Consider the following 21,668-nt stretch of genomic DNA (forward strand, 5'->3'; position numbering starts at 1 on the left):
GGTGTGCAGAGGGGCCCTCCTGCCTCTGAGAGCTGTCACTGAGGCCAGACGGGGGCCAGGCTGGAGCGGCTTAGGCACGTGCCGAGGGAGGGCTCTACCCCCTTACACCCTGCTCCACCCGCCCCTCAGAGGACTCCCTATTCACACCACCAGATGGGGGCTGGATCTGAGTTTTAATGAATGCTATCCTTCACGACTCTTTAGAAGCCGCAGAACAACAGTCGCCCTCAGCACGTCTCACTGCAGTTTGTTACCCCACACTGACACACAACGATACACTGGATAGAAAAAAGGTTAAGATGTGAGAGCAGGACAAACTGTACGTTCAAATGTTTTTATAAAAGACAGAAATGCTAAATATTTACAAAATACTAATGTCACTGAGATTAGCTCCTACTTGAACAGATATAAGAGACGTCTGCAAGCAAATCTCACACATTTAAAGTGTGGTTTAAGTGCGGTTGTTACGGGGCTGTGTCGACCCCCTGATGTTTGAAGTGATACAATATGACAACCCTGTCATTTTCACCTCGCAGGTTAAGAGCAGAGGGCAATTTGTTCACATTTATGAAACAAAAACCAGATTGGTAAATAGCTGCTTTAGAGGGGGGGACTTAATACTTACCGAGTGGGACCCTCTTTTATATTCAAATAAAGATTATTTGGCATAAAACGATTGACAATAATGGGCTTTCCTTTTTTATTATGAGTTGTCAGACACGGATATTTATACTATAAATAGCGGGTAAAACCTGTTTTCATTTAGTATAAGAGCTAGATACAAGCATACATGCTTCCCATTTGGAGTGAGACTAACACATCTGAATCATCACCACGGCTGCTCACTCACTCTGCCAGTTATGTGTAAGGCTGTGAAGAAGAGTGTGAAACACAAAATCCAAAAAGGAAAGAAATATGAAACGATAATGTGCTGCTTGGTAACAGAAATGTGTCCTTACATTATTTCATTGATTTTCTCACACATTCTTGAATGCCAGATGAAAATCTAAATGAACTGAAATATCATGTATTTATAACCTTGGAGGATGTGAGATCTCTTCAGTCATTGTTGGTTTCCATCCAGCTAGATGCATATGTTCTTTATTGGTTGGAAATAAATTGGTTGTGTACATGCAGCCCCTTACTCAGTGACCTGTGTCTGTCTCAACGTGAATTGCTTTCACAGCGTGTTAAACGAGCCGTGGTCGTGTTGGTGTTCCCCCCCCCCCCCACGGTGGCCGCCTCTCTAATCCGCTGTCTGCCGGAGTTATGTCACACACCAGCTATTGTGGAGGGTTTGATTGACGACGCCTGATCTGACTAACTGATCCCTCGCCGCAGAGGTGCTCTGACACACGGGCGAGGTCTGAGATGTGTGAATTGGCAGTCGAGTCACATGACTGGCATTAGGCCAATCAAATATTTTAGATTCAGAGGGAGCTTTGTGGCAAAGTGCAATATTGACAGTGTGTGTGTGAAAAGTGAAAATCATTTTAGGTGTGTGTACAGTTAGAAAAGGGTAAATTGGATTACACAATGCTTTTTGCAAAGGACATAATAAATCAGCAGCTACGCAATGATTTTAAAACAGCACATCTATAATATAATTTGGTAGTAAGGTGGGATTTATGATGCTAAATGAAGCCTTGAATCTCCAGAGACCAATTTATAGTGTAAACTATTCACTGCCTGACAATTACCTTCAATTTAATTCAGTAAGATCACGTGCTGCTACTGAATACAAGACAGCATGTGATGCTACCATCTGTCCAAACCTTGTAAACTGTGCATTTTTAACAAATATCCAAATGTATTGAGCTAAACAATAATCTAGTCATTCCATTTTTTACAATCTGCATGGATATATTTTTACAAAAGTATTTATACTGTGAAAGAAACAAGGCTAGTGTAATACATTAAGGCTTGATGAATGTTGTCATCAAATCACATTTGTATAATTTTTTTAGTTTCTGAATCTGTGCAAATCTGCATACAGACACATTGTGTTTGGTATCAAACAGTATTGAGGTTTAATACCCAGCCCTAGTCAAACATTGTGTCAAGATACGAACAGAGAAATACATTTGGCAACATTTTGGCATCTCTTGCAGCTCTAAGACTGACAGTCACTTATTTAATGCTGACAGGAGGTCTCCCCACACACTCAGACCTTTGACATCAAAGTCCCCATCAGAAATGTTCAAAGCATTTAGGTCATTCTCTACATCCTCCCTCAGAGAGGGACAGGACTCAAACAAGGCCAGAAAGTGCTCAGTCAGTCTCTTGAAGGACACTGTTCGGTTTGTGCTAGGTTGAACCCATTCACCCTCACTCATGCTGTACTCCATATCAGAGGCCCACTTTTTCAGCACATCGCAGTATGCAGCTCTAAATTGCAGGTGTCCTTTGGCAAGGTCTATAAGGAGTGTGGTAGGCAGTGCAGAACACATGAGCTGCAGCACACTGTGTTTTTTCTGCAGCCAGTCCAAGAGAAAACCCTGTGAAGCAGTTTGTGCAGCAGAGATTTTGGTTGTCAGCAGAGCAGCAGCGATGACCAGGCAGAAATGTCCTGCTGCTCCTTCACCTCCCTGGAGGACAGAGTCTAAAAAGTGCTCTGTCCGGCAGGCTTCACTTTCTTGACTCAGCAGGGCGGCCAACCTCTCCATCAGCATCGCCCCCTGCACCTCAACATCAGCACCAACAGCTGACAAGTCTGTGAGAGGACTCAGGACTTTACGAGCAGATTTGCATTGAATGATGTGGCTACAGAAACCGGTAACATCCTGATAGTCACTCTGTTGATTGTTTACAGGACTCGTAGTGTCAAAGAGTATCTTCATGATGGAGATTGGCAGCTCAGGATTTTTCAACAGCCCAACAAGCAACAGGTGCTGACAGCAGGAGAGGTCCGAGAAAGAGATGTCCGTGTATCCAGGGAAGGCAGCTCGCAAACTTTGATTTGTAAATTGCAGCTGCTTCTCCATAATCCCCTTTATCGCGGAGTTATTGTGAAATCTGGAAGAGATGTGTTCGCAGTACCGGGCCCAGTGAAAAGCTCTGGACAGAGTTTGTTTATCCCACTGCGCCACTGCGCCGCTCTGTGACGCCACGGCCAGCAGCTCCGCAGTGCTCGACAAGTTTTTCAGCACCGCCTCCATGTGGCGCTCTCCGCGTTCACAGTTCAGCCTCTGGGCGCCGGTGGTGGACGCTCACTGCGGAGGAAAGACAACTTATCTAGCTAAACATTCACCAAACTATCCTCTGCCGCTGAAAAACTGCTAAATCGTCATTGAGCTTAGCTAGTGGGTTAGCAACAGGTTAGCTAACAGTTAAGAGTCGAACAACAGTTGTCAACGTTACTATTTAACGTCTTCCGGTGGCACGTTTCAAAACAAAATCATTTTTAACGAATGTTATTTGAGCTAATATCCAGCGTTACACACAAAAGAAAGTATGTCACACTAGTAATATTTAGTATAAATAAACATTGTTGCTGCTGTACTCACTTTTCTTCTTATTTTCTCTCGTCCCGCTGCCTGTTTGTGTCGCTTTTGCCACTGCGCATGCGTTCTTGCTGGTTTAGCAATTTATGTCCCTTCAAAATAAAAGCCACTGAGTAAGCTATTGCCACAAACATGTTGTATAATAAATGCAGAAATGAGGTAAGAAACGAAACTCGGTACACACATTTTAATTTTCTCATTTTGTTATTAATGTTTATTTTCTATCTATTTAAAATACATACCGTATGTAATATAGTAGGCCCTATGGAATACATTCTATATTATATAGTCAATACCCTTAAAACAAACTAACAACAAAATCATTAATGCATTTCTAACAACAGAGCAATTCACAATTTATTATGGCTGCTTCATGAGTATTTATTTAGGCTACAACTTCAAAATGGTCATTACAAGTTAGTTTTCACAACAAACATAATTGTAGATTAGGCATAGTCAGGGTCTGTCGGTTGGATCATATTGCATGGGCACATATAGAAAAAGAAATGTTTGGGCTGATCTGTTGAATTCAGTCCAGAAATGTCATATTGAGGCAACACAAAGCGGAGAGAGGAGGAAGGCACTGCCAGCAGGACCAAACTTCCCTCCCATCAGCAGCAGCAGCGTGCTGTGAGTGTGTATGTGTGTGTGCAGTCAGATCCTCGTGCAAATGCGCAGCGTGAAAGACATTCCCGGTCTACATTGGTTCATTGTTTTGCAGCCTAACCTGTTGGTCGGTGCACCGCGGTGAAAAGCATGAAAACTGGGATCCAGCAGCTCTCAGGACGAGTGAGAGGAAGGTGCGCACCAACGAGCTGAACCCTCAGGGTGAGCACAGGTAATTAGCTTTTTTAAACTGCTTTCTATTGCCAATTGAATGTCAGACTTTTGAATGTATTATGCATTTTAGGTCGGGGGGTGTGACTTGCACTTTAGCCCTTTACTCTTCTCACCAGAGGGATGTGCGTTTTGCAGAATAACGTCATATTTTATTTAAAAGTTTGGGCTCAGTTAAGTCTTACTTATTGACAGTTAAAAAAAGCTTTTTTTTTACATTTCTCTGAAAAGTAAAAAATAGTAAATAATAGTAAAAGAATCTTTAATAACACAGAATCTGATATATTTTCTTCAGTTGCACTTCTAAGTAATTTCTTTGATTTTTAATTAGTCAGAGCTCTGCTGGATTTCAGTCATAACTCATCAGGCGTTCCTCCCTTGATCCTATTTTCAGAGTGGTTGTGGCTGTTTTTATTTGTGACAGTTGTAAAGGAGGAGACATCTTAAACATATTATAACAGTTGTAAATGAAAAGTGTTTTACAGTAAGTTGGCAATGCAACACAGTTCAAAACCAAATTATTGTACCAAATTCAGACATTACAACAACAGATCTGTATGGTGCAGGAATACGTGTAGACATGTTGTCAGTCTGAAATGCAGTTTGTTGATGGTGAACATGTTTACAACACAGGGGTCTTTAAATGCAGGCCTAAGGCACCTTGCTACATTTTGAAATGATTTAAAGCTAGAATAAGTCATTGCAGGATCACAGCTGCAGGGTGAATGCTATAATAAACACAAGAGCAGTTTTATTTGAATGTGTAATATGATATTGTGGATAATAAGCAAGGATTGTGCTGTAGGCTTATTGTGTTGTTTGAAGTTAGATCATCAGATGTTCTGCTTTTGTTGATATTTTCTGTTATAGACTTTACTGACCACAGCTGATGATACAATCTGATACCTGAAAACAATACTTACTCCCAACACAAGTACTTATCTGCAGTAGAAATATAGTTTAAATGGACAAATCAGCCTCCACATCAGTTTACTGTTGTAGAGGAGAACGGCATGAAGGGCGGTGAGGGTGAGGACAGAGCCACTCTTGTTTTTTTTTCTAATTGATGTGATTCAGAAGTCAAAATTCCCATCCATATGCCTCTCCCGGAGCAATCTAAAGCCAACTGTGGCAGGTTATGACAGCTTTATAGAAGTCATGAGGCTTTTCACACTGAGAAAATGTACATGTGTATATCTATGCAATCTTATATCTCTGAACTATAAAGTTGACCTTTTTCTTCATTCTAATCCTGAGCCTATATCCTAAAAAATAACATGGATGAAGCAGCAAGTTCAGCAGATGGTACATGCTACCTGAAGCCTAGCTGAGTGGAGGAGTTGGCTGTGGTTTTTGGCCTGCAGTGGAAGAGGTCAGGCTGCAGTGTGGTGAGAGGAACCAGTTATGTTTAACAACAGCTGGTTGTTTCTTCAGGACTCTTTCCTGGGGAAGAGAGAGGGGGAATCCAGTATGATGTATATTCATGATCATGTTGAAAACAATACAGCGCTTGAACTAAGATGGAATATTTCACTATGTGGTTTATTGACAAATGTTATAACCTCAATGACATATATATTTATTATTATTTAGCTTGAGAAGTGGGAGATAGTTGGATATAAATACTTTTCATTCGAAAGTGATGATATGTAAAATATACAATAGGGCTGTCACAATATCAGACTACACGATAATCGTGGTCAAAATCATTCCTGATAAAGATATTAATTGCAATAGCTGCAGAACATGTGTAAGAAAATAAAATTATTGTGCGTTTTGTCTCTTTTTTGGCAAATTAATTACACTCAAAGTACGAGTGTAGGAAGGTGGAGAGAGAGTCTGTATCCATAACTGTGCAAAAGTGTACAGAAAGAACAATTACACTAATAGATCGTGAAAAAGCAACCAGATGAACTGATAAACAAAACATCCACAAGGCCTAACATCTGCCAGCCAGATATTATCATATGTGCATTATTAACATGATATCGATATTTCATTTTTAAATATCGCAGTTATCCTCAATACCTGTATAGCGCAACACTCCTAAACAGTATATTTAAAAAAATATATTTAACATAATATCTTCATTGTGTTAGAAGTAGTTTTTATGTTTCCCGTCAAATACATTATGTTTTTATTGACACACGTGAATGGGCTTGTATGAATGGGCCTTGTACTGCGAGACATGAGGAGTTGTCCCATTGCCCTCGTTCTGTCCGCCAGCCTGCACCACAGTGGACGAGAGAATGTTGCACCTGTGTGTGAGTGCTGAGCTCCAGAGTTTAGTGTGTGTACGCAACGAGGAGCTCTTGTCTTCAGGAAGACAAGACGACCTTGGTCGGACATCAAGGTTCCGATGTCCAGCGTGGCACCACAGTGTGATTTGGTTACAGCCAACTCCAGAGGGACCTTGAAATGTTACACAGCTTTTAAAGGTCAGATTCCTCACATTGTGTAACACTCCCTCGGTATTCAGAGGACATTTTAAGCTATCACATACTATGGACTAATTGTTCATGCAGCTTCCCTTCCTTCTTTGGGTAAGTTCTTCTGGTTATTTGCATTAAATATCCTTTTGTATCCAGATAGTATCCTATTTGCTTACCATGTAAGATGTTCCTGCCTGTGTCCAGCTGGAGGCAGGACCTTTTTAGACGCGACAACTTGATTTCATTGTTAGAATGTGAATTGTGTTTAGCCCACTTATCACACAAATGATACGGTGGAACAAAAAGAAAATCATATCAATCTGTCATCTATGTTTCTGTAACAACAGACATTAAAGTTCAGATCTGATGCATTACAAACCACTTGTTAAAATAACACAACTTAAAGAGTCTTTGCTCATTTCTTCTTCATTCTTGAAATGATGTAAGCACATACTCTTTTTCAATGTCAGGTCTGACATCTGGTGCCGAGTTGCTTGGTCAGTTACTCACTCCACTAATGGAGTGACACCGGATTGTAACGTGAAAGATTTTCACATTATTGCTCAGACAGCGAACGCTTGGCACACCGTAGCAGGATATTGGAAAAGACTGTGAGGAATGTCTCATTTACTCATTGACTTCACTTTGCAGGCAGTGAGTAGCTGTTAAATGTCGCTCTGAATATTGATGTCAAATGCAGTCTCTCCATCAAGCTGTAACGTAAGGCCTGCTGCTGTGTCTGCTGGATTGGATTGATTTAGACTCTATGATAGACTGTATCTGTAATATGAAGGAGCTCTTTGTTTGTGGCTGCTCATTGTTGAATAGAAGTCCCACTGTATGTGTCTGGCTGGTATAAAAGTGTCTCTTGTCCAGCGAAGAGGGGGAAAGGATCTGTGCTGTCTCATGTCATCAGGTGGATTGTAAATCAAACTGGGATTTGGCCAGGAGGACAAAAGCTTCAGATATCTCATCTCTTTTGATTCATTTGATCCTCCTCTACTCCTTATGGGAATATTGGGCCACCTGAACATCAGCTGTTATTGAAGAATATTGTCATGATAATTTAGACTATGAGACTATTTTATCATAATATATCGTAACTTTTACAGCTACTTAATAATCAATGAATTGTTTTAGTTTTTTCTTAAACTGAATATCTTTGGGTTTTAGACGGTTGGTTTGTCAAAATAAGACATTTAAAGATACCACTCTGAAATCGGAAAGAATCAGCAGATTCATTTAGGTGGAATAATGTTCTGTATTTCCATACGCATATAGGTATACAGTATACACATAAGCACATATTGTTTGTACATACATTATACACATGGTACATACCCCAACATGCACGTATGCAGTAATTTTAACTAACACAACAAGTGAGTTGTGGCCTAAGATTCACATATTGATTGCAGATCTGCTGTACTGTGTTAGGTGTTGCTTTTATTCCATGTTGAGTTCCTACATACAGTAAATATAGACCTTTCCAAAGTTGTCTTTGCAAACTCACATTGAAGGTTTACTTTGTGTCTCTGTCTGTGTCGTCTATGTGTGTATTGTCCTCCTCCTCTCCTTCCTCAGGCTGTCAATAGGGAACCATGTGTAGCACCCTGAGCCCCAAACAGCCCGGTGGCCCCGGCTTCACAGACATGCAGCAGTATCACCAGTGGCTGGCCAGTCGACATGAAGCCAGCCTGCTGCCCATGAAGGATGACCTGGCCCTGTGGCTCACTAATATTCTCGGTAGGATGCATGACGCATCTGACTACATACTAATAATCCTGCCTTCCTAAGTAGCTTTGCTTCTCAATCAATCTAAAGTAAAATAATCTAGGTTTAGTCCATTTAGCAACACATCACTCATTTACACTGACACAGTGGGCCTATACGTCTTGTTGAAATGTTTATTTTAATCTGTTGGTATTTGTTTAGGTTGTATAAGAAGAGTATCCAGCAATACACATGATTTTAAATTGTTATATTTCATATTGTTGCACTATAATTCCTCAGTTATTAATTAATTTTCTACACATTTTGCTAAGTTGTCTAACAAATACAAGGTGCTATTGCTGTTCCATTCAAAACATTGTTCTAGAAATAGCTTTGCTTTGAATAATCCTGCAAAGTTCTTCATCTCCAACATTAATTGAAGTGGTACTGCTGATGTAAACACCTCTGCAGGGGACTGGAATCAATCTGAACCTCATTACAAACAACTTTAAAGTCACTACAATGTGTGAACCAGGTTCTGTGTTCACACACTCTCCCATAGATCTTCCTTAATTGAATAATGGCCCTCATTAGTAGTTCTCGAATAATGTGTAGCCCGTGGTGGAGAATAAGCAGCAGAGGGAACATCAGCAAAAGCTTTGTGCAAGGTTGCTATTGCATAATAAATCACCCTGTGTAGTGTACTTCTTCAACAGTGCAGTCACAAAACAAATGCATGAGGCACTCTGGGGATCTGATTTGAATTTTGGTGATTTAATTGGGTGTGTGGGAAGAAAGTTAAGTTTTAGACTTGATAGACACATGATAGACTTGGTGTGATTTATTAGAGCATGGGAAATCAGTTATCAACTGTAAAAGGACAAAGTTAAAGACTTACTTCCCTGAGTTCCTCTGAAAGATGCCAATTTGCAGGTTTATGAGGCACCAGTGTCCTCACAAAAATGCACTTGTTAGCCAAATCCAGATTCTTACAATTCCTCCATCCGAGCAGTTTACAATGTAAGAATTCAACGATTGTTCGCTGAAGAGTCTGTTAACTAGTATTTAATGCATCAGCATTTAAAGATGTGTTAGAGTGTATTGTCTGTAAGAAGAGAGGCAGTCTGCTGATGCACCTCCATTATTTTAGACTTTTCTTCAAAATGTGCTTTTGAACTATGTGTAGTTGCACTGAATATGGTTAAAATCGTTCACCTAATGTCTGGGAGTGTCTACATGGGACATCCTGCAGACAATCATTTCTCAAATAAACTGGAAGCCAAAGAGGTTCCTGAAACTGACTCCTGCCAGTGTGTAAACAACTTGAAACAGCTTCAGTAACTCCCCTGTTATCTCTGGCGGATTGTGTGTTTGCACTGGAACCTCTGGTCTGCTGTGGTGAGGGATCAACGACGAAAAAGATGCACATCCACATGTTTGCATTACATACATAGTGTCTAACCAGTTTGTTTAAATCATGTCCTGTGTGTTCAGCACCTTATAATTCTAAGAAAGATATGTTGATATGCTTAGCAGGGTTTACAGTTTCAGGTGGGAGGAGCGGTGCGGAGTAACAAGGACATTGATTGAGTGGGATGCGGATGCTTGGTTGTAATGATGAGTCATATTGTTGTTGTGATGGGAGGTTGAAAGAACTGAGCAAGTTATAGAAGTGAGTATTACAGTTCTGTTTCTCACAGAGCCCTCTTGAATGTACTTTCCTCACACAGCGAGGAGCGAGGGAGAGTTTGAGTATATAAGACGGGAGCTCACTGAGTATTTCTCAAGATTTCAATCTCTCTTTTCTTGGCTCAATTACAACATTTGGAACTCATTAAACGTCGAACCCCCTAGACCCCTCCTCCTATAAGAAACAGAAAAGGGATTTCTTTTTTTAAAATCTCGTTTCTTTCCACAGACACCCCCCTGCCACCACCTCCTATTTCACAATGATCTAACTATGAAGGAATGGTCCTCTGGAAGTCAGTCAACTGGACACCACATGTTGATCACCAATCTATCTCTGCAACTGTGCAGGATAATGAGGCATAATGTGTACAATCAGATGCCTCCTTTTCATGTGATCTTGTCTTTGCCCTCCCACTGTGTACTACCAGAAAGTCCCCCACAGATCCCCTCAAGTCATGTTGTAAAATGTGAACATTTGGCTTCTGAAGAGCTGCCTAAACCCAGCAGCACAAGCCAACCTTAATAAGCCAAGCGGTTTCTGAAAGTCAATAACGTTGCATCAGGTTCAGCTATAACTGCGACTGGACTGGAGAATACATTTTATTTCCTTATACTGTACCTATATTTTAAAATGAGCATTTTTATGTTGAATTCATTGCTGGACTGTCTACCTTCTTTATGTGTCCCCTGGTCAGGTCTGGAAATCACCGCTGAGAGTTTCATGGATCGCTTAGACAATGGCTTCCTGTTGTGCCAGCTGGCTGAGACACTTCAGGAGAAGTTCAGGCAAAATAATGGAGACCTGCCGGCCTCTGGCGACAGCAAGGTACCAATAAACCGATGGATTACAGTAATCTGGCATGATAACGGTGCAAACACCAAGTCTGAGAGCCAAGTCTTGAAAGTGTTCAATGATTCGACAGTGGATTGGTTCTGAGAGTAATTTATAAGATCATTTTCGCTGAAACTCACTATGTTCTCAACTACTTTAACATCCCTGCTTGATTAGAAAATAATGTGAAGTCCAGACAACTTTTATTGACTTTCCCTGAAACAGGAAACAGCTATACCCTGACATCAGGTTTCCCTCAATAAGATCAATACAATCTACATTTATAGAGCCCCTCCCATCTCAAAGATGTTGATGCCATAACCTTTGGATGGAAACACACAGGCAGAGACACTCTGAAAACTAAAACATTGTAAATAACATTATATTTGATATCCACCCTGTCCATAGATCTTACCATAAACCCCAACTTTGCAAGGGGCTCCATAATTTCAGAAAGCAGAGCACAAAGAGTGGGATGGGGGATGGGGGTGTTCAGTAGAGCAAAGAAAAAGAAAAAATAAGGCTGGCAGCGACACATTAACTGATGGGGCCCCACATCCCCTGTGAGAATTGGTAGAACTACGTTAACTGTGCATTTCTTTGTGACCCCTGAGTGAGGGTTTAATACATTTTATAAGATGAAAGGGTAACCTTGCAAGTCGTAATCGTATATTTCTTTCTGGATCAGTGCTGAAGAAAACAAAGCGATTAGGCTGCAAATCCTCCGATTGTATCAGCTTTAGAGCGGCTACAAGAAGGTTTAAAAAAATATAATATTGTTTATTTAGTATGAAGCAAATTTGCGTTGACTTTGTAAACGTTTCCTGAACTCAGAAGCCTTCAAACCAAAAGTTTGGCTTGATAAGAGTTTAAAATAAATCTCAGTCTCTTGTGCTGAGTATGACAAAAGCATTATCTTGTAGACATAAATGCTTATTTTTAATATCTGTAGTGACTAAAGGTAGCTATCTGTCTTACTTACACATTGAACATGACGTCTGGTGCTCTGTGCGATCAGATGTTTCCAACAGAGGGAAACACTGATGAGTTTCTGTTCAGAGGAAAGGAAGCAAAAGACTCTTTTGTTGGCTCTTCAGTGAGAGTTGTTGATGTTTGCACTGAGGCATTACTGAGCTGATGACGGTGAGTCTCCTGATCTCAGTGTGAGTGGAGCAGCACAGATGTGAGGAAATGCTTGAGGTCAGTGACCGTGGGACGGCAGAGGATCTACTGAAATAGAGGGGTCTATTGATCATGAGGCCAGCAGTCAGAGTCCTGAGGCAGATAAAAGAAAGAGAGAGAGAGTGGTCTACACTGACCTGCAACTCAGGATAAACAATCAAACAAAGTTGCAATATGATGTTTTATAATTTATACTTACAGCTCACATTAAACGCTTTTAATTAAATGATCCATGCAATATTATCATCTTATGAAGTTTCGAGTTTATGAGTCAGTTTATTAGCTGTAGTTGTTAACTGTCGCATCTGTTTTAAAGCTCATTACACGTGTGTGTGTGTGTGTGTGTGTGTGGACTGGGACTAAGTGATTCCAGCAGAGAGAAACAATAAATCCCTTTGTACATGCTGTCTCTCGCACATCTTCCCATGTGTTTACATCAATCAATATCAGATGACTGAAGATGATATTTGTTTTCGTGTCATATTACTCTCATGTGCCACCACATCATTAAATGTTTAATTTATTACCATACTAACGAAATTTAAAGCAAAAGTTATACATTTTAGGAAATGTGCTTATTTGCGTCTTGCTGAGAGTTACATGAGAAGATTGATACCACTCCCACATCTGTTCATTAAATGTGAAGCTATAGTCCACGGCCAACACGTTGACTTAACTTAACCCCAAAACAAAAGCATAACGGGGAAACGTCTGGCCTGGCTATGTCCAAAGGTAACAAAATCTGCCTTCCGACCCTTCTAAAGTTAACTAATTAACCCGTTATATTTATTATGTACATAAACTGGGGTGTAAAAATTACAATTGGCCATTTTGAAGGGCTTTAGTGTCGACTATTTCTTGACTGGGACCAGCAGAGACTTCGCAAAGTTACTGCACTGGAAATAGTTTGGCACATAATCCCCAAAGTTTTAGATGTGCTGGTAGACTGAGTTTTTTACCGTTGGACAGAGCCAGACTAGCTGTTTTTTCCCCTGTTTCCAGTCTTTATGCTAAGCTAAGCTAACTGTCTGCTGGTAATAGATATGCGAAGGTATAATCTTCTCATATAATGCTCAGCAATAAAAACGAATAAATGTTTTTCCCAAAATGCGGGACTATTCCTTTAAAGTGTGCATCTACAGCAGTGAAAGTAAAGATGTTGAAGTCATTTATAAGTGTAAGAAATGATGTGATTTTAAGAAAAGTACTTATTATTTACACCCGTGCTTATAAACATGATGTATTCCAAAAGCTTTGTGCCTTCTGTGAAATTGTTAGATATGTAAAGGTGCAGATAATTCAGCAAGCCGCCACAGAAATAAAAACGTGTCATTCTGATTGTTAGATCAAACGAAACTGGCAATGTGGTCGATATTATTTCTCCAGGAATGCAAAGTAATTCAACAACAGAAAGGATCCCAGAAAAAGTCAAAAGGAGAGCCTGGAAAGAAAAGAAAAATACCCACAAAGCCTGCATATTTCCAGCATGAGCTCATTGCACCTTTCTCATAGCACAGACGCACATATCCTGTATAAAACCACAGCGAGGCGCATAAATCTCCCCGAACAGACCGTGTGGGGGCTGAAACCCATAAGCGTGTCATTTGAACCCAAATCATAGAAGGCCTGGTAAAGTAGCTTTCTAACCCGCCATCTCCCGTATTGATCTGTATAGGGTTCTTGATCCTGAGCTGAAAGCAGCAGATGGAGAAGAAATCAGTGTAGATAAAAAGTGTGTGGCTCTATATTTTGATGGAAACTCTGGGGGTTGGGTTGGGCAAGTCACCCTGGTGGACGTTTGGTTTCTTCTTGTCAAACACAAAGTAAAAGTTCATTTCTGTGTCTCAGTACTATTCATCAATGAAAGTTTCTTCCTCTCAGGTTTATCTGTGTGTTGCGTACATGAAGACATCAACTAACCGCTCTATGTCTCCAGCAGAGTATTCCCTCTCGGAGGATACCATGTCGGCAGAGCGCTCCCTCCGGTTCCTTTTTTGCACGAGACAACACAGCCAACTTCCTGTCCTGGTGCCGTAAGGTTGGAGTTGGAGAAACATGTCTGTTTGAGTCAGAGGATTTAGGTGAGTGTACTCTTTTTCTGCCATAAACACCAGAACACTATCAAATCAGAATGTTGGACAAACAGGGAAGCCTATAAACAGTCTTCAGATACAACACAGTCGACTGTGTTGTATCTGAAGACTGTGAATGGCGTGATTGTGCAGGTAAGAGTATCACGCAGGTTGGGCTCCTCCCCTCTGAGGCTCAGAGGACTCAAATCTCCAGGCGTCGCTTCAACTCCACTCACATTGTGTTGACACTCACACAAAGCTCACAAGGGCAGCAGTCTGCCGGGAGCAGCTCTACCTGACGATAAGGACGTGCGCATCTTGAATACTGCGCTGATGCAGTAAAACAAAGGGGGAACAGACAGTACGGTGGGAGTTAGAGAGAAAGTAGGCCAACGCTATGCAAATGTTTTCCTCAGCCACACACTCAGTCTGTTATCAATGTCTCTCCTATCTATTGCAAGGCTTTCTGGAGTTATGTCACTGAAATATGTTTGCAGTTAGGATTATGCCTGGACTGAAATATTGTCATTACAATCACATGAACAGTATGTGACCCTGCCACTAACAGAAATACCAAAATGATTCGTAGATTCCTGTAATTTCTGACTAATGGATGCTCGACCATCGCTAAGCAATTTCAACTATGCAAATCATATCTGAAGGCCAAGTCTCTCTCTCACTCACTCACTCACTCACACACACACACACACACACACACACACACACACACACACACACACACACACACACACACACACACACACACACACACCTTCACATGCAGTGGACATGTAATTGTGATATAAAATTTTGTGAAAATAGTCAAAGCTGACTTCTTTCTTTCTTTCTTTCTTCTGTTATTTCTCTGGATGGATTTAACAGTTCATCAGTAGATGTAACAACACCAGGTTTGCTATCACGCAGTGGATGCTTTGTCTTCAACGCACGGTGTGGTGTGTCACATGTATCACACATCTTGTCTCCCTGTCTGCTCATATATCCTATGAGGTTAAAATAAACACATCAAGCCATAGCCTGCACCTCAAGTCTGAACAATACTCATTTGAGATAAACAGGATTGAACAGAGAGTAACGTTTGAATTTGCATGAAGTTCATGAGCTCATTTGTATGTGCATCGTACCATCACACAGCCACTCATCCTCACTCGAAACCTTTTTCCAGATACAATACAATGTCTGTACTCTGTAATGCTAAAACATGATCTCTTCCTGTAGTTCTTCACAAGCAGCCACGAGAAGTGTGCCTCTGTCTTCTAGAGTTGGGACGGATAGCATCACGGTATGGTCTTACTTTTTATATTTTCATCCATTTCCCATTCTTATTTCCACACTTATAGAATGACATTACTCTTCGTTTCCTTGGTCTAGTTATAACGTGGAGCCTCTGGCCTTATAAAACTGGAGAAAGAGATCGAACAAGAAGAAAAGGCACCTCCACCACCTCCATCGCCTGTATCCCCAGCTCCAGCCCTTCCTCCATCTCCCTCTTTATCTCCTACCCCGTCTCCGACTCCATCTCTGACTCCAACCAAAGTCAGCTCTAGCAAGAAAAGTACAGGAAAGCTGTTGGATGACGCTGTGAGTTAGCAGGAGTCACCCTCTGTTTTTAGTTTTTATATCAGAAGGGAAACATCTTTAATATGTTTATCTTCTTGCTGTGTTTCACAGGTGAGGCATATTTCTGAAGATCCCCCCTGCAGATGTCTGAACAAATTCTGTGTGGAAAGACATTCACAGGGTCGATACCGCGTCGGGGAGAAGATGCTTTTCATCCGGGTGAGTTTATTACAATCAGGTTTAGATGTTTGCAGCATCTGGTGGTAGAAAATGTTTTCATTTTTCAAAAGGGATGGAAAAAGTATAAATATCCTTTTCATAGTTAAAGAGTAGCACATGGACAAGTGTTCGATTCAAAATAAAAGTCCTGGTTTTTATATTAGCTGTGTCTTCTGTACTTAAGTTTAATTTGAGTGTTGAGTGCCTCATTTTTATAAACCAATTGAAAAGACATATTCTGCAGCGTAAATAACTAGTAAATGCAAATGCTGGTTAAATGTAGTTAAGTAAAAAGTATAATAATGCCATTTGAAATGCAGTAAAATGCCAGTATCCATAGAATGAACTGGAAATGTACTTTTAGTGGTTTATTACTATATATATATATATTTTACAACATAACACAAAGACAGAGAAAAACCTCCCTAAAGAAGTTCACATTTTTGCTAATCAAATTTCATCCATTTTCAAATGAGTTTGGTGTTGATGACAATAAGGTCTCACATTGCCGTGCAAAGCCCTGTCCATTCACACAGCATATGGCAGTGTGTTGATACTTGGAGCTGGCTTTGGGATGAAAGTAAGCCATTGTGTCTGGAGAGCCCGCCTTTGCTGTGAGGTCTCATTTACTGGTAATGGTATTCCGACAATGTCCATCTTCAGCCAAACATAATGTGGCTCACTGGCTATAAAAGGGAAAATAACGCACACATGTTTCCATATGATTTGAAGTTATTACTGGGAAAATATTCATCACCCAATACTGGCATTAATTACATCTTATAATCACACTGAATCTGTCAGCTGAGGACATGTAACTCCACTCTCTCTGAGTGGAATAAAGGATATTAGAGGAGGATAAATGGAGGCGAACGTAGATACAGATTAAAGAGGTAGCATTGGTGCCCTTGGGATCCTGGTTGCTTGGCAACCCACAACCAGGATTCACACCTCTAAGAATGTGATTCATGCGGACGGTATGTTTTTCGGATGTGGAGACGTTCAAAAGAGAGTTTACTCTTGGATGTCCTCTGCTGTCAGCACATTATACTGCAACTACTAATGTCAAATCTAAACCAATTTTTAGTCATTGTAAGGTTTGGATGAACAAAGCCGTTTCTAAATATTACAGAGGAGAGTAAGACTATCATTTCCTGCTAAGATAACATGTGATACTGTGTAAATCTGAATATTTATCATCATTTCTGTGCCTTCAATGACTGAGGGCTTCAGTCTTGATTGTGTTGCTGAGCAACCAAGGACAAATGGTGAGAAGCTCACCGCTTTGTACAACGCAGCCGGCTGTGCAGTATGTGGTCTACTCTGCCTTACGTCTTAAGTCAACTCAATTTTATTTATAGGGCTTAAAGGGCTGTATATCTTCCTTGTAAGTATCATTTAGTTTTCCTTTTTTATTTCTTCCTTCAGTGCTGTTTTGATACTTAATTCTATATACATTTTCTGTGTGTAGGGCGTGGAGCGGGTCTACAACTGCGTTTCATTGTGCAATCCTTCATTGTATAATGACAATAGAGGTGAACCTTGAGCACTCTGTACAGTATACGACTCCCTCTCTGCGCAGACCCTTTGAATGAGAAAAACCTCCCCACTTTAATTGGGGGAAAAGGAGGAAACCTCAGGCAGGCCAGCCGTTAGGAATTATGGACAGGGGGATAAAATGTTCCAAATTGAGACCCACATCCAAGGCTCCAGACTAACTTATTCTACCACAGTCCCAGAACCGTCCCGAAATATAAACCATCCCTAAGTCAGTGTAAACCGTCAAAAATTCTAAATGTTGTCCTTTTACTTTGTTGTGGTTATTTGCATTACAACACACCATTCAAAAGATTTGCTTTGATAAAAGAAAGGCATATGTATTACAAGTTGCTGAGAAAAACGTGTTACATAATTCCCTCTCTAATATGTATTTTATATTACTGTGAACACATCTCATTCAAACAACTGTATTTATTCCAGTTTCTCGCCCAAAACTACATTTTACACGATTACATTTGAACACATCATGATAACGTTATAATTTACCTTCGACTAATACTCATTTTTAATGAAAAAAGCTTGAGCGCATCATAACGGAACCTAAGTTAACGTAAACCTGTTGTGAGATGTCATTTGATCAGACATAAAAAGCAAGCGTTAAGCCTCTGTTTCTTTGTCTCTCAGCCGGCACTCTTCACAGTCAAAATTCTTTAATTAAAATTCCAGAGATGTTTTTGCCCTCCGTCAGCTGCTTCCACTGAAAAGGCAAGAATACGGTAAGGTCGTGTCACTGTCTGTAGGCAGCGAGGACAACAGTGGCATGCAGCGCATATAAGAGTCTACTCCACAATTATCTGTACATGCGTGAGACTGACCTTCTCAGCTCCTGGGATAAATGAGGTGGTTGTAGCCTTAACAAGGGGCCAGAGGAACATTGCAGAGTTTGTGAGAAGTGCTGTCCAAGCTCAGCCGCGGGCCTCTGTCCTTCTCTGGGCTGCCGGTCTTGTCCCAAAGCACCGTGATTGAAACCCCTCTGCATCGCACAGGTCCATTAAATTCAGTCACACAGCCTGAAGGCCTGGTGCTGGTGATTGGAAGCACTGCCCCACGAGTGCCCTCTTGATTGATTCTACTGAGAGGCTTATAAATGTTGCATGCTTTGCTGCTGGCGGGCAGACTGAGGCGTCAATCTCATCAGGTAGTTTACCCTTTTTATCAAACGATTTAGTTTGGTATTTGTCTGAATGACTCTCCTACTGTTTGTGTTTTTAAGGACAAATATAGGATCCTCACAGTCTTAATAATAACCTGTTACTTACTATTTCATCAGGGAAGATCATTTGCTAAACAGGCCTGTTTTAGTCGAGGTGTAATGTCGTGTTAATGAGGTAGGGAGGTGATAAGGCACCATAGTGTGGCAGACATGTTTTACGTGCACAGCCTCTGGGGAATGCGAGTGTCTGAGCATCCAATACATCAGAGCCTTTTCTTTCCTCTTCTCTTAATTATAACGGCCAACGTTACCATGGTACCCAACCTCGAGAATGTGTGGCATCATTTTTGAGCAAAAGTTTCAGATTGAACGATGATTACAAATAATTTACTGGTTAAGCAGAGTAGATACTGTACTATTTAAGGTGATGTGCTTTTCCACCACTTTGGTCAAGAAAGCAACATCTCAACAACTATTAGATGGACTGCCAGGAATGTTTTTTACTGACATTCATAATGTTAACATAGGGTAGGAATAGGGTATCCACTCGTTATCAATAAGTTGGCTGTAGGGTTCACCGTCAGCCGACGTAAACGTAACGTACCTCTAACGTAGTCACGTGCGTATTCACGTATGTCTGACGTAACGTCATTTATGTGTAACATCTGCATAACTTATGAAGCACACGTTGGGTACGTTAGAAAATTTTGAACACGCTCAAAACATTTTCACAGACTCAGCGTTCAACAACGCACCCCAGCGTAACACCGCATAACGAATACTACTTATACCTTACCTTATATACAAGGTACACCAGCATATTTTGTACGTTATGCATTTGTTGGGCATTCATCTGAAACATTTTGTATTAGTAAGTGATGCACTATCAATAGGTTAGACATGCGTATCTGTATACGTTCACTTTTCCGATCCGATCCGATGTAAAGTTGGACGTATTTGGACTCTGACAAATTGTGAGCTATTTTTCGTATACGTTTCCGCCATACGGATATGTGTGACAGGGCCTTTAGCATTAGCTTGTTAGCATTTTCATTGTGAGCATGTCAGCATGACATTAGAATTTAGCTCACGGCATTGCTGTGGCAAAGCAAAGTCTCCCAGAGCCACTAGCATGGCAGTGGACTTGTTCATCATGTAATTCCATAAATCAAACAGTGAAATGAATCGATCACTCTGTTTGTCCGTAGTCTGCTCAACATGGCATTAGGCTGGTCAGAGATGGAGAAAGCTTCCCTCCAGGGATATTAACCAGTCTGAAGCCCACAACATCAATCAACAACCTCTGACATCAAAGCCATGCTTAAGTGTTCATTCAACTTCTGCCTGAGAACCAAAGCCTTAATCAGTGAAATGACATTAGTCCTATAGGAGAGGCTCAGCAACCACCGCTTTAAAGCTCTCCTTTGACACCCCCACATCAGAAGTGACACTATAATCCCATTTCTCTATTCAGATGCTACACAACAAGCACGTGATGGTGCGTGTTGGTGGAGGCTGGGAGACCTTTGAGAGCTACCTGCTGAAACACGACCCATGCCGCATGCTCCAAATCTCCCGGGTGGAGGGCAAGATGTCCCCCGTCAGCAGTAAGTCCCCCAACATCAAGGACCTCACGCCTGACAGCTACCTGGTGGTGGCAGCCCACTACCGCAGCAAAAAGTGAAGACTGAAACGTGCCTTTCATAAAAGGAGGGTGACTTCTTGCCATTGTTTACTCTCTAATGGATGTGGCTATATAACATATACCTGTTCTTATACATATTATGGCTACAGACACAACTGGTGTGTGTGAGTGTAGACAGCAAGTATACATTTTCCCCGAGGGCAATGTATTGTTTCTCCATTTTAATTTTCCATTTGGCTGATATTGTTATGTTGAATACACGGGTCGCTTTAGTGGGCACCGCACTCAAGTTGCAAATTGAACTTTAATTATGACATTAGAAGAATAAGTGGAAACTTTACTGTCCAAAGAAATGTAATCTTTACATGATACTACCCTGTATATAGTATCCTTGTAAAAACGGTCAATGCTCCCCTAGAAACCAAACATTGGTCATACATTGTTATGGCTCTTTTCTTTATGATGTATTTTTTTTATTAGGCTAAGAAAGTAAAGCAATGCTTAGACTGTTTACATGCTGAATAACTATTCAATGAAATGCATTTTTATACTTTTATCATTTTTTTAAAAAACAATTATTCATTATTAGGATAGCTCCTGTTTTATATCATTTCTATTGTAAGATCATGAGTAATCCCCCGTACAAGATGCTGTACGTAACAGAACCTCATTGATTTATGATTGATGCAATTCTTCAATGTGTTGTATGTGACTGACCTCTAGAGGTAGTGCAATCATTGGAACTTGATCATCTCTGTTTCGTTTCTTACAATTAATAGATTCACAACGTTATCGTTCAATGTATTAATTTGTGAACTCTTTTCCCTGGAAAATGAATATGTGTGTTTGGCACGAGATCACTCGCTATGCAAACAGGCTTGTATGTGAAGTACATAAGTCCAATTTGTGTTTAAGATGTAAATTTTCAATAAATTCTCACATTTTTAATCTTCATAATTTGAAACATCCACCCTGCCTGTAAATATTTTCAGCAGGACTCAAGGAGTATGCTTTGAAATGTAAACCTTTTTTTAAGACTGACAAATATTGATAAATGTTCAACGGATCAACTGTGGACTTAATAGTTTTTTTTAGCAAATATATCCATAGTATGTTGAAAATGATATCACTGACCAATATTAACCAAATCTAACTCTTATCTGAACTTGAACACTCTTTCAGTAAAACTGTAATTCTCATGAAATACACACAGGAGTAGCAGAAATGTGATTTATTGTAGCAAATAACATTGG

At 40.5% G+C, this 21,668-nt stretch overlaps 2 protein-coding genes across 2 annotated transcripts; one reads left to right on the plus strand and one right to left on the minus strand.

Moving 5' to 3' along the window:
* Window positions 1-682: 682 nt before the first annotated feature.
* fancf (FA complementation group F) lies at window positions 683-3,590 on the minus strand. The gene is made up of 2 exons (XM_029433832.1): window positions 3,507-3,590; window positions 683-3,212 (listed from the first exon to the last, which is right to left on the minus strand). The coding sequence occupies exon 2, from the start codon at window positions 3,156-3,158 to the stop codon at window positions 2,127-2,129; it is 1,032 nt and encodes a 343-aa protein (XP_029289692.1). The 5' UTR covers window positions 3,159-3,212; window positions 3,507-3,590; the 3' UTR covers window positions 683-2,126.
* Window positions 3,591-3,960: 370 nt separating this feature from the next.
* Window positions 3,961-21,379, plus strand: gas2a (growth arrest-specific 2a). The gene is given in 10 exon segments (XM_029433834.1): window positions 3,961-4,133; window positions 4,225-4,341; window positions 8,357-8,518; window positions 10,870-11,000; window positions 14,128-14,269; window positions 15,497-15,560; window positions 15,650-15,663; window positions 15,666-15,859; window positions 15,950-16,057; window positions 20,245-21,379. Coding segments are annotated over 8 exon segments (1,008 nt in total). The 5' UTR covers window positions 3,961-4,133; window positions 4,225-4,341; window positions 8,357-8,373; the 3' UTR covers window positions 20,455-21,379.
* Window positions 21,380-21,668: the final 289 nt, after the last annotated feature.

This window comes from Cottoperca gobio, chromosome 6, assembly GCF_900634415.1.
Source record: "Cottoperca gobio chromosome 6, fCotGob3.1, whole genome shotgun sequence".
NCBI classification, from domain to species: Eukaryota; Metazoa; Chordata; class Actinopteri; order Perciformes; family Bovichtidae; genus Cottoperca; species Cottoperca gobio.